Source organism: Dendropsophus ebraccatus, chromosome 1 (genome assembly GCF_027789765.1).
Source record: "Dendropsophus ebraccatus isolate aDenEbr1 chromosome 1, aDenEbr1.pat, whole genome shotgun sequence".
NCBI classification, from domain to species: Eukaryota; Metazoa; Chordata; class Amphibia; order Anura; family Hylidae; genus Dendropsophus; species Dendropsophus ebraccatus.
In genome coordinates this window covers 99,009,205-99,023,125 of record NC_091454.1, presented here as the reverse complement: position 1 = coordinate 99,023,125, position 13,921 = coordinate 99,009,205, and the positions used below count along the sequence as shown (strand labels likewise).

General features: G+C 38.6%; 1 protein-coding gene across 1 annotated transcript in view; it reads right to left on the bottom strand.

Annotated features, from left to right (window-relative positions):
* ADAMTS20 (ADAM metallopeptidase with thrombospondin type 1 motif 20) overlaps nucleotides 1-13,921 on the bottom strand; it is a 140,126-nt gene that overhangs the window by 31,589 nt on the left and 94,616 nt on the right. Inside the window, exons 27-28 of the mRNA XM_069975985.1 lie at nucleotides 12,747-12,908; nucleotides 12,180-12,356 (exon numbers count right to left, since the gene is read on the bottom strand). Of these exons, the coding sequence (XP_069832086.1) occupies nucleotides 12,180-12,356; nucleotides 12,747-12,908 (339 nt within the window). The remainder of the gene's footprint in view (nucleotides 1-12,179; nucleotides 12,357-12,746; nucleotides 12,909-13,921) is intronic.

The following is a 13,921-nucleotide window of genomic DNA, read 5'->3' as shown; positions in this document are numbered from 1 at the left end:
AATACTGTATGTGGCCCCTGTCCCTGGTGTCTAGTGGGGGATCTCCCCCCCGCGATGCGATCGCGGAGGGGAGATACGTTTAAATGAGACGGCCGGCGCTCAGCGTCGGAATGACGCTGATCCCGGCTCGGCAATCTATTTAGATGGTCTGCAGCAGACCATTATAATAGAGCACCGATCTGACAATGGGAGATCAGTGCTGTGTATATAAAAGTCCCCCAGGGGGCTTCATATTACTGTATGTAAAAAAAAGAATAAAGTGTTTTTATTAATAAATAAGCCCCTTCCCTAATAAAAGTCCAAATCACCCCCTTTTCCCATTTAATAAATAAAAATAAATAAATAAATAAACAAACATGTTTGGTATTGCTGCGTGCGTAATCGCCCGAAATATTAATTTATTTAATTCATGATCCCTCACGGTAAATGGCGTAAGTCGCATATGCGCAATCAAGGTACCGATAGAAAGTACAGATCACATCACATAGCCCCATAGACCAAAGGATAAAAGCGCTATAAGCCTGGGAATAGAGCGATTTTAAGGAACGTTTATTTTCTGTAAAAGGTTTTAATTTTTTACAAGCCATCAATTAATATAAAAATTATACAAGTTGCATATCGTTTTAATCGTACTGACTTGAGAAACATATATAACATGTCAGTTTTTCCATAGGACACAAAGCCCTCCCAAAGAAAAAGAATTTTTTTTTTCAATTTCACCGCGTATATAATTTTTTTCTGGTTTCGCTGCATATTTTATGCAAAAATTCAGCCTGGAATTGCAAAGTACAATTAGTGACACAAAAAATATGGGTTCATGTGGGTACGTAGGTTTAAAAATGCAACTGCTATGGCCTTATATACACAGGGAGGTAAAAAACGAAAATGCAAAAACGAAAATTAGCCCGGTCCTTAAGGGGTTAAAGGGAACCAATTACTTAAAAAATGCCTGTTTTGCTATGGGAATGTGCTGCAGCTTACTTTATAAACTTGGTGGTCAGGTCTGGTATGGCAGTGTTATCCAGTCACTGTATGGTGGTATTGGTCAAGTCTGGTGTGGCGGTGTTATCCAGTCACAGTAGGGTGGTATTGGCCAGGTCTGGTGTGGCGGTGTTATCAAGTCACAGTATGGTGGGTATTGGTCAGGTCTGGTGTGGCGGTGTTATCCAGTCACAGTATGGTGGTATTGGTCAGGTCTGGTATTGCAGTGTTATTGTGATATTGCAGTGGTGGGAGCGGAAAACGGATTTCAGGGAGTCAAAAAGCGAGTTGGATGAAAAATGTGAGGAAAGTTCATGGTAGACATGTTCCAGGAGTTTTGAGGCAAAGGGGAGAAGCGAGATGGGGCGGTAGCTGGATAAGGAGGTAGGGTCAAGGGATGGCTTTTTGAGGATGGGTGTGATGGTTGCATGTTTGTATGGAGATGGGAAGATGCCAGAAGTTAGTGATAGATTGAAGAGATGGGTTAGTGCTGGGACAAGTGCTGAGGAGAGGTTGGGGATAAGGTGGGATGGAATAGGGTCAAGTGCGCTGGTGGTGAGGTGCGATGTGGAGAGTAGTTTGGAGAGATGTTCTTCTGTGATGGTGGAGAGGTGAGTTAGTGGGGACGGGCAGTAGACAGGCATGAGGGGGGGCTAAGGGGACTGTGAGTTGAAGCTTCCTCTGATGTCATCGATTTTCTGCTTGAAGAATGTGGCAAAGTCCTCAGCAGAGATGAGAGATGTGGGGGGTGGCAGTGGGGGGCGGAGAAGAGAGTTGAAGGTGTTAAACAGTTGCCTAGGGTTATGAGATAAGGAAGATATGAGGAAAGAAAAGTAGTCCTGTTTAGCAGAGGTGAGGGCAGATTTGAACTCAAGGAGTGCTCTCCTGTATGTTTGGAAGTGTTCCTTAGAGTCAGTCTTCTTCCAGCGCCGTTCAGCAGCTCTGGACACTCGCCTTAGTTGTTTGGTTAGGTCGGTGTGCCAGGGCTGTCTGTTCGTGCTTCGTGTTTTCTTTTTCGTGAGAGGGGCAACAGAGTCGAGGGCTGAGGTTATTGTGGAATTGTAGAAGGTTGCGGCTGTGTCAGTGTTGTTCAGAGAGTGTATGGTGGAGAGAGGCAGAAGGGAGTCAGAGACTGTTTGAGTGTTGAGGTTTCTGAATGAAGCAATAATTGTTCAGTTGAATAGCAGTTAACGATTAAACGACGAATGAGAAATCGTTGATCGCTTAATGAGACCTGGACCTATTTTTATCGCTGCTCGTTCGCAAATCGTTCACATGGAATAAGACGTCCTTCGGTCGTTCGCAGCAGGGACGACAAGATGACTGCAAGAACGATCTTTAGTAATGATCATTGTTATTAGGTGAACGATTTCAGGCCGTTCGCAATAGCGGTCGTTTGAGATCGTTTACTGTTAACGATTATCCGAATGATAATTGTCCCGTGGAATAGGGCCCTAAGGAGGTCTGGCCTTTTGTACGCAGGGAAAGCTGGATAACAGCCTGCTAAGGGCTGTGATTGAGGACATAATGTATTTGGAAATAATGCATTCGGAATATATATATACATATACATAATGTATTCGGATATAATGCATTCGGCAGGCCATTATAATTTGACATATTTTTTTTTACATTTTGTTAAGTCAAGACCTTGTGCCAAAATAAAAAGTCCAACAAAACACAACAATCACTGAACTCAGGGAGAAGAGCGAAAAAATCCAATAGAGTACTCATTTACAAGTCTCCACTGGTTGTCCCCTACAAAATTTGAATATGCAAAGGGGTCCGTGGACTTACAGGGGCCAACCTGGTGTTTCCCTATTTAGGTCCCAAAGCTCGCAACAGAGTGAGGACCTGAGGGACTACGTATCAGGGTGGTTTGGTGCTCTCCCCACTAGGAGGCACCCCTTGGCAATGGGCTTCCTTCTCTGGAGAGAGGGATATCTGGCTATTCCCGTGTTTTGAGACTCGTAACTGAGGCTCCACGGACCCCTTCTTTGCATATCCAAAATAAATAGTCACTCATCAGTCTATCCTCAATGCTCCGAAATAAAAAAGTAAAAACACAATTTTAGATGTTTTTATAAACTTATTAAAACGGGAAATAACCCTAATAAACACACAGCCAAGACAACATAGGAGTGATTTAGGAACGCTGTAAATGACTGAGTAACCTAAGGCTGTATTAAACAGCCTTATTTCTCGAGTAAGTGAGTGTCTATCTGCTAGGTCAACACTCACTTCCAGAGCCTATTACATGGCTTCACTATTGTGCAGCTAATCAATGACTGAGACAGGACAGTGCTGCGGCCAGTGATTGGCTGTGGGTCCTGTCACTTCAGAGATAGGTGTAGGAGCTTCACAGTGGTTCTGGTGAGTTGGGAAATGGAAGGAGGACATCGGGGAGTGTGGGCAGGTATAAATGTTATAAATTATTATTATATACTTTTATCTCACTGACCGCACACCTCCTACTACACAGAGCGATGTTCAGTCAGTGGACAATGATTTTTCAACATGTTGGAAGACAAAACTGTTAATTGACTCATTGTCTTTATTACATGGGGCAAATCTGCCCGAATGTAACTGCTCTGTGTGGTAGGGCCTTTAGCCTGAGCCCTGACCTACTCCCAATCAAAAATGTCTGTAGAGACCTGAAAATGGCTGTCTACCAATGGTCTCAACCAACCTGACAAAGCTTGAGAGGATCTGCAGAGAATGGCAGGTATGCAATCATGCCATCATACCAAAGAAGACTGCAGGCTGGAATTTCTAATTAAGGCACTGGTAAATGGTTAGAATATTTATGTCAATGCAATATTTACATTTTCCTTTTTAATTCAATATATTTCTAATAAAGTTGATTAAACACAAAAATGTATGTTTCAATGCTTGACTCGAGTAATGAGCCCAATTGAAAACAATGGGAGATTCAAGTTTTGAACTAGGTGCCCCCTGCTTGGCAGAGCGGAGAGTAGCTGGTTAACCTGAAAGAGGGAAAATTATACATACCGCTCCGGCCGCTATCTTCAATATCACTTCTCTTCCAATCAGCAGCTGAGGCAGGACACTGCTGAAGCTGCTAAAAAACTAATTTCAACACCACATGCCATATACCAATGAAATTCAATGGACCATGTTGATTTATTATAGTCTTTTAGGCTTCCATAAAGGTGTCTGTGTTTTATTAAACAAAATAATGTAGCATGCTGTGCCATCTTTTCTGTGAATCTGCAATAGCAGCCCCTAATAAAATCTTTCATGCAGATATGAGTGGTAGTAAGATTGTAGCTAGCCACAGGAAAAGAAAAATGCACACAATTGTAATTGCATGTGTATGTTGCACAAATCTGCCTCTGCCTCTAAAGGCTACGTTCACACACAGTAAAAAAAAAAAAAAAAATATATATATATATATATATATATATAAAAGTGAAATAGACATAAAACGCAGTCACATTTTGAATAATGTGCTAAATTAAAATTGATGGAAAAATGTCAGTCTGTGCACAAATTGTATAAATATAATTTTTCATATGTGTGCACAGACAAAATATAATTAGATTCAAAATATGGTTGTGTTTTATACCTATTTTCCTGTTGTATTTTGCTTTTGATTTTACTGTGTGTGAACTTAGCCTGAGGCTAGGTTCGTCCATGATAAAATTAAAGCTAAATTCGACCATTATTTTCACAGAAAATAAAACAATGTATGTTCACACAACGTAACTTTGCAGTAAAGAAAGGACGCTGATTGCAATGGTATCAAGTGTCCGTTCTTTACTGCAGAGGCGGCATTGCATTGAAATCAATACAATGACACGCGCTGTGTTCACATATTGTTATGTAAACACCCGTTCTTTAGAGCAGGTGTTAAAATAATGTACCTGCCAATTATTTCCGGACGCTGTTCATTGAGCATTGTCCAAAAATAATAGCTGTTCACATAATGTTAAGTGCAGCACATTAAATTGAAGTGAATGGCTAATTGATTTGCAATGAGAAAGAGAGAGACAGGGGGCGCTTCCTCGTGTAATAAAGGATGACCAGGTAAATGGTAGCAGGGTCTTACAGGAATCCACTCACCTGGATAGGTTGTGCAAAATTTAGGCACAACTCTATATGCAGCATAAAGGGGTGTACTCCGCAGCTGTACTGGGGGACGTCACCACCGACGGTGGGAGAAGCAAATGCAGATGTGTAATCAACTGATTACAGGACCAAGAGTTGAATCCACACCAGGTATAATAAGCACAGGAGTATTCAGATTTGCACACAACGGTGCAACCAGGGATCATCCAGAGGTAGATGGCATAGTAAACATATACTCTTTATTGCAACGCGTTTCAGCCCTATATTGTCTAACATGGGCCTTTATCAAGCAGGATAAAGGCCCATGTTAGACAATATAGGACCGAAACGTGTTGCAATAAAGAGTATATGTTTACTATGCCATCTACCTCTGGATGATCCCTGGTTGCACCGTTGTGTGCAAATCTGAATACTCCTGCGCTTATTATACCTGGTGTGGATTCGACTCTTGGTCCTGTAATCGGTTGATTACACATCTGTAATTAATTTGCAGACACACCCAACAGTGCCCACAAATCAGTAGTAAAAAAAGAACATACCTGTAGCGGATATAGAGGTCTGTAAAAATCCTAAATGCAGCCCGGTGGTCCGTGCATAGCAATGGACGCTGATAAACCAAGTGTGAACATAGCCTATGAATAGATTAGAATGGGTTCCGGCCCAATCTTCACATCGGGTGCACAGTCCACACTGGGCTGTAAAGTTGTCGAGGCAACCATATGATTCAAAGTGAAAATTACTTTATTTTTTAGCTCTCTTCTGCACTACTATCTGCAGTGGCAATTCCACATAATTTTGTATAGGTTTTTTGATGCTGATAACTGGATAAACTGTGGATTATCCAATGTGTAAAATCTGCAGCTTTCGTTTGGCTATACCCTAAGTACGTTCACACGCCAATATTTTCCGCAATTGTGAACAGACTAGGGTTATTTCTATGGTCCCATTTACACACCCATAGGTGTTACGGGTCAGTGTTGGGGCCATGATCCATGTAGCGGTACTGATCCTCATTCACCTATGAATGGTTCTATGCAATTGCAGACAGCTACAGAAGTAGATCCAGTTGCCTGATGTTGAATTATACACAAAATTCAAGATATTAAAGATCTGAAAACTAATTGTCTTTAGTTCTTGCCATAGATCTTTATGTACTAGAGATCTGTGTAAACACACAATAAACACAAGCAATGTAGTTAGTATATATTATTCTTACACATGGCTCATTAGAAAAACATATCTGATCCAGAAGTAATAACAGAAGCAGCATGTTTTATTTTATTATATATTTCCTTTAACAGCCACAATACACAGTCAAAAACAGTATTGTCAGTTTGTTATTTATTCACATTATCAGGTTATTTTAACAATAAAGGCAAATGTTAGAATACGCACAACAAATGAACACACAATAAAATGTACAAAACAATGACATTTTAAAACGCATCTTGAATGTTAACTATGTTTTAAACATGCAACACAATAACTTTGTGAGAACTTAAAAGGCGGTATTTACTGGAACAGACACTACTATTACGTGACATGAATGTTTAAATATCATATACAAAACAAAAATACATTTTATATACTAATAGTTTAATAAATATGAGGATTGCCTAAAATCCAATATAGACTGTATAAAAAGTTTCCCTACAGCACCTTGTAATAGTAACAGTAAGCTGGATAGCAGTCATTGGTGTTTTTCCTTTGGCAGTATTTGCATAGTCTACCGGTAAACACAATACTGTTTTTCTTAACAAGCTTTATGAATAGACTATATTATTATTATTATTATTATTATTATTATTAAGAAATCTACTTGAAATGGCTGTCAACTAATATTTACTTTAACTCTTGGTTATTAGGACTCCCTATATACTTCTGGATTTGTGCCATCTCTCCAAGCACAACTATGTATGGTGCCACTTGCTTTCTTGACTTAGGATTTCCCCTACAGCTCCCAACTACGTAAGAATGAAGAGTACAGTTTCCATTAGCACTGTGCAAATTTCATCTAACTAGAACTAGAACGGGAGTCGCTGCGTCCTGAGTCACCAAGCAGTTAAGACAAGAAAAATTAGAATACATCTTCCATAATTCACCTGGAGTTATAGCCCCAAAGTATGAGTTTGCTCTGGTGGAAGAGTCTTATGGCATTTCCAGTTCTGACTTTTTAACTTTGTGATGGCTCTAATCAAACTCCAGTGTGCCTTTCCTATCTGAAGGACGCATGTTGCCATAAAACTATAATCATAAATCATAGATAATTTACACAGAAAGAATGCACAATCCGAAGATCCCAAAATCCAGGCCAATTTCAATTGCAATGAAAGGTAACAATGAATTACATAAATAGCATAATTTCAAAGCAATGCAGCAGCCAAAACAGGATACAGTATATCCTGTACAAAGTAATGAACTGTTTTGCCTTGAGACAACATGTAGTAAATTAAAATTATACGGATTTAGCTGCAGTACTGATATTGAAAATTCAATATAAAACTCTTAAGTCTTAGGACCATCTGAGTTTAGCTTAGTTACAGCTTACAGCTCAGGAACAGCTCTAACAATGGCGACCATGTTATGGTCATTCTGAACTGACCTTTTGGTGATTTATCTGATTGGCATAAGTTGATATAACATATATATATATATATATATATATATATATATATATATATATATATATACACTAAAGTGCTTCCTGCATTGGAGAAGGTCCTAGCTCATATGCATGAGGCGGCATCATCAGAGGCCTAGGAAAGCAGTGCACTGAGAGCACTACTAATACACCTATATACATACACATATACAAGCACACACACACATATACATACATACTTTTTTTATTCATTTTTATGTTACACAAAAAAGAGCCAGCAGCATGGTCTAAAAATAAATTGGAATACTTTAAGGCCTTAAATAAGCTGCTAGCCAATATGATTTGCAAAAGGGAAAATTTTAAGTTAATATATCATCTAGATTTTTTTTTATTAAAGCCAAGTACTGAAACATGTTTTACAGCATTTATAGATATGCTTTACAGCAGATACAGGGAGGGGAGCTCTAAGCAACTGCTATTGAGAATGGTGTAATCCTGACTGTTATTATAAAATTTACCATTCTGGAAGGTGATCTCTACTGAAGTGCCAACTTAGTTTTAGGCCTCGTGGTCAGAACTTTTTTTTTTTTTTTTTACCTTTTGAGCTTTTTTACGTTAATATTTGCATATGTTTTAATAAAGCTTTAATTTAGTTGGCATCTGTCATATAATTTAACATCAAGGGTATTTATGTTTGTTAGAGATAAGTGAACCTCAAGCACACTCGAGTTTGTCTGAACCCGATCATGCAGGGCCATTAACAGGGCCATATTTTCGCCTACTGCAGTATTTTGCAAAAACAGGTCAGATGAGCATGCTCTTTACTGTGGTGTGCACCAATGGTCAATTCAATATAGCACATTATTGAATTGAATTGAAAATATGGCGATATTTCTTACTCACAATTATGGCCATATTTTTAATTTTACTGTGTTTGAACATAGCCTAAAGGCCGTATTACATAAGCCGATAATCAGGGGTAAGCGAACGCCGACCTGTCAGCTCAGTGCTCGCTTCCCCCTCTGCTCACTGCGTTACTAGACACACAGACAGCGACGAGCAAGGAGCGGCAGGAGGAGCCATCTGATTCTTAGATTGTTGGAGCTGCCCATTGGAGTCATTGGTGGTCTGCTGCCGCTGCTTCTATTTGACAGAGTGGCCAATAGTCGTTTAGTGTAATAGAACCTTTAAAGTAAATGTCCATATTATGCTAATTTATTTCCTAATATTCACAAAAAATAACTTGAAAGTCATTAGAGCTTTATTTATCAGATACAGCTCTCTAAATCTACCTACTCTAGATGTAAAACATAAAAACCTGGCTTCCTGATGTATCCACTACAGGGAGCTAGGGAGCTTATACTATTCTGTTTAATTATGGAGTTCAGTGTACAAACAATATGTAAACCTATTAAGATTAATATAAACAAACTGCATTTATAACATTTTCTACATTAATATTTGCATAAGTTTTAATAAAGCTTTATGTAGTTGGCATCTGTCATACCATTTAATGTTAAGGGTATTTCTGTTTGTTAGAGATAAGTGAACTGTAAGCACTCAAGTTCGTCTGAACGCGATTGTGCAGCATTTAACAGGGACATATTTTCGCCTCAAAAAACGGTGTGTGAACATACTCTTAATCCAGTTTAAAATAATCATTGGAAAAAACTGTGTTTATAGCACCATAATGTACTTAGCTTCATTAAACACACGTACCTAGACAGCATTATTAGCTTTATATTACTGTATATGAAGATGAATAGTTTAAGGTAAAATCTAAAAATGGTAAGTAGAAGTACATTGACATATTCAATTGTTCTTTCAAAATCATCATAAAAACCATAAACGGTATACAATATATGTTCCATTTTATTTTGCTCTGCTGCATTAGTTGTTTTCTCTAAAATTATACTTTTTATTTTGGCAACTCCAGTTCTTAGAAACTTTACATAACTAAAACCAATCGCAATTGTAATATATTTGAAGGGTATACTTTTTTATTGTTCTGAACTGTCATAACCACAGCTTAAAGGAAATCAATCAGCCCGATTGTGCTGATATGGTTCCCAGCTGCACAGTATAGATTTACTGTGCAGCTCCCCGAGCATACCAGACGCGTCTGTGGCGGTAGCTATACATGGGGGGAAAAAGTAGGTTTAATCTGACGCATGAGGCTGGGAGAGTGGAAGCAAGTACTCATCTAGACAGGAAAATGCCTGTGACTAGTCATGGCTCTTTGCCTGTCAGCACGCTCTTGTGGGGATGATTCACAGGCAGTGAGGCCACTAACGGGTCTTTATTGCCACAGTAACGGCTGGCAGCCCTGGGGAGCTGCAGAGTAGATCTATCATTTAGAAGTGACAGGAAACAGACATATTAAATGTCACTTTCAAATTAGCATCCCAGAAATGAACAAAAAAACTGTTGTCTAACCAATACTAAAGCTACTTCTTTAATCCCTTTCAGCCATGTAATATACTATCATGGTAAGTGGGTTGTTTCCTGAACCTGTCAAGATTATTTGTCAATGTTTCAGGTATGTAAAGACTTTTTCAAGCAACACTTAAATTTCACCTAATAAACTTCACTTAATCTTTGCAGTGCTGTCTCCAAGTATTATTCTTTGGATTAAAAAAAAACCTGGGTCCGGTTTGGTGAGGTGTGCACGGTTTTTGAACAGTAATGGCATGGGCACAGAAGCTGTGCCCATGCTAGTACTTGCAGGTGGAAGCTGTATTGTACAGCTGACTAAACACTCTAATGGCGTGGATCAGAGATAACTATGATCCTGGCCATTCAAGCCTTTAGATGCCACACCAAAGGCTGACTATGGCATTTTAGTTGTTTGAGGGAAGGTGCTTCTATAACCTTATGGGTGCATCCACTTGGCTGCTTCTGTGTTTCTTTTTTTTTTTTGTTTGTTTGTTTATTTTCACAGTAAAGGTAAAAACAGTAAAAAAAAAAAAAAACTACACATAAAGAAAAAGTGATCAAAATGTGTTATGTACCACATTATGGCACAAAACAAAAACAAGCTGTCTATATAGAAAAACAAAAATGTTACAGCAGAGATGAATAAACTAGAAAAGTAATGTGTCCTTTTTTTTTTTAAGACCATTCACTTTTAGGCTATGTTCACACAATGTTTTTTGTTGTAAAAATGCTGCCGTATTTTGATAAAACGTATTTTGATAAATAAGGGCATAATCATTATTTATGGCTGTGATTATCAAAATACAGCCGTATTTACACCTACAAAAAAAGCAACGTGCGAACGTAGGCTCAAGTATACCTGTCATTAGAAAAATGTTTGATAAGACAGCAACATATCAGAAGTTTTTATTGATCGGGATCTGAGTGTTCAGACACTGACCAACAAGGAGAATGAACCAATAGAAGTACAGTACTTTTTTAGCGCATTCTCGACAGGTTCTGTGTCAAGTGACCTTGATAAACTTAAAATGTAAATCTATGGAGCTGTTCAGGTCTCATAGACATAGAGTGGGCAAAAGAGAATACAGCAGTGCACTGCTCTCTCAGCTCATACTACTGACTAGGCTGGGTCTGAACACACTGTATCTCTAACAACCAGACTATCAGACATACCTCAACTTATCCACACAGCTAAGTAAAAAAAATAGCTTGGAAGTGTGCCATTAATTATCTCAGCTGGACCGCTATACAGACTTTTCACACATTAAGGGTACGTTCACAAGCAAAACAAGCAGAAATTCTGATCGGAATCCGCACCGCAGACTCCGCTTGGAATCCTTCCTGCCTCTCTGCCTTAATGTGGTGTCTCACGCGGGGGCACGAGACAGGCGGAATTCCGAGCAGAGTCCGCATCGTGGGTTCCGCTTAGAATTTTTACCTGTTTAGCTCAATGTGAATGGGCCCTAAGGCTAGATTCACATGTCTTTGATATAAAGTCTGTAAGCTGGCTGCATATCCCAGATGGGACTGCACCCGTACATACTTTCTTATGATACAGTGAGCTTCAGAACAGTTCAACATTATGCTATAGAACTGACACAGCCATGTAAGTTCAGCAGTGTACTGCTATAGCCCTCGCTGTATCATAATAGGTTATGATGCATGGAGTAAAGTAGAGTCCAGTCTGTGATATACAATGAGCTTACAGACTGTATATCACAGATGTGTGAATCTGGCCTAACCTATGTGGAGTAATGCACAATTGTCAAAACTCTATTTCAACTAAGTGTTTTTGAACATAGATCAGACTGTATAAAAGTTTTCTCTACAGTATTAAATATTTGCATATCTCTTAAATTACGCTAATAACCAATAAAATTTACAAGTGCTAAAAGTTTGTAAAACAATTCTGTGTGGCAGTATATACATATATTTTTACACAAAGGAATGCCCCCAATATATTATTCAAAATTAAATAAACTTGCTTAAATAATGGGATACAACAGTTATCTCATTGAAAGCTGTGCATTAAGTGTTTGATAAAAGTAACATAAATATGCTATCGTACCGAATTCCATGGTCCTGGATGCCATGAAGCATCGGCAGGGCATATGTGTGTGTTACACTGGGCTACATTTGATGGCTTATCAAGGATTTCACAATTTTGATCATCAAGAACTTGACCACTTGTCAGCTGGCATATTACCAATCGTGTTCTCACTCCTCCTCCACATGTTAGGGTACACTGAAATTTAAAGGAAGAAAGTAATATTTTAAAAAGGAATATAACTTAAAAAAAAAAAAATAAAACACCAGGCATATCAAAATGTTTAAAACAAGAGCTGAATAGAAAACACAGTATATGTAAGTTATATAATAAAATGACCAATCCAATCTGATCAAATCTTTGCAAAGAAAAGCCTTTTAAAGTTAAATAAACTAAGATTAAGATTTGCCACTGTTAAAAGTTTTTAATGTGTTCTAACAGAATTTTGCAAGTTCCAACTAGTATGTCTAACATGGATATTCCCTCCCAACATATGACATAAGGCAGATCGAAATCTGTAATGCATATTTGAGGTTTCATTATTATGTCTACAGTATGGCAATAGCGACGCACATTTCCCTTTCTTACCTCACCCCAGCTTCCATAATTCCAACGAGGACAAGGCCCAGAATCACAGTGTCTTGAATCAGCAGGTTTTGTTGCCTCATCACAAAAATGACTAATCCTTCCTTCTCTGTCTTGACAAACCACAACGCGACGTTCAAAACCGCCTGCACATGTGCTTGAACACTAGTTAAAACATCACACACAGGTAAGTAAACACAAAGGAGGAGTAATTGTCAGACAAAACGAAAGACCCATTTACACTGCTTTAATGACTTTCTATATTGGTAACCAAACATCTAAGGTTGTATGCCCATGTCCTGTAACTAGTGGCATACATAGGAAAGAGAAAGCCCCATAGCACAGGGAGAAACAGATCCAGTATTATGTTTTCTAATTTTGCTCCCCAGGACATAAAGATCTGATTTTATTACCCTATGCTTTCCATGACCCATTGGTCAATTCCCTCATCCAATAATCTATTGATAATGCAGATAACTAGAAAGAATGGTTATGCATTTTTTTTATAAAAAAAAGGAAAGGGGCCATATTAATTGTGGAGTACAGACCCCAAATCACTGCACAAGCAGAAAGGTAACTGTAGTCCACCACATGAAGCCAACAAATCACAGCAGAAAAAACGGTAGGACTGTAAAAGACAATTTTTACTATCATTTGTTAAAATCAATTAAAGCAAGAGATGAGCGAACCTGGAGCATGCTCGAGTCGATCCGAACCCGAACTTTCGGCATTTGATTAGCGGTGGCTGCTGAACTTGGATAAAGCCCTAGGGCTATGTGGAAAACATGGATATAAGTCATTGGCTGTATCCATGTTTTCCAGACAACCTCAGAGCTTTATCCAAGTTCAGCAGCCCCCGCTAATCAAATGCCGATCGTTCGGATCGACTCTAACCCGAACCCGGTTCGCCCATCTCTAATTAAAGCCCTCCAAGCTAAAATCAATATTACTCCATACATCTAAAAAAAAAATCAAAGATGATATTTGATATCTTCTGTATGTATTGAGTAATATCGATTACTGATTTTAACACTGACTAGTAAACGTTATTTTTTTACAGTCCTACCGGTTTTTTAGCTGTGATTTGACAGTACACAACCCATTGTATTTTAGGGGCCAATGCACATTACCAGACGTGTCATCATAAAAAAAATGTCCAGACATATTATCATATGGTT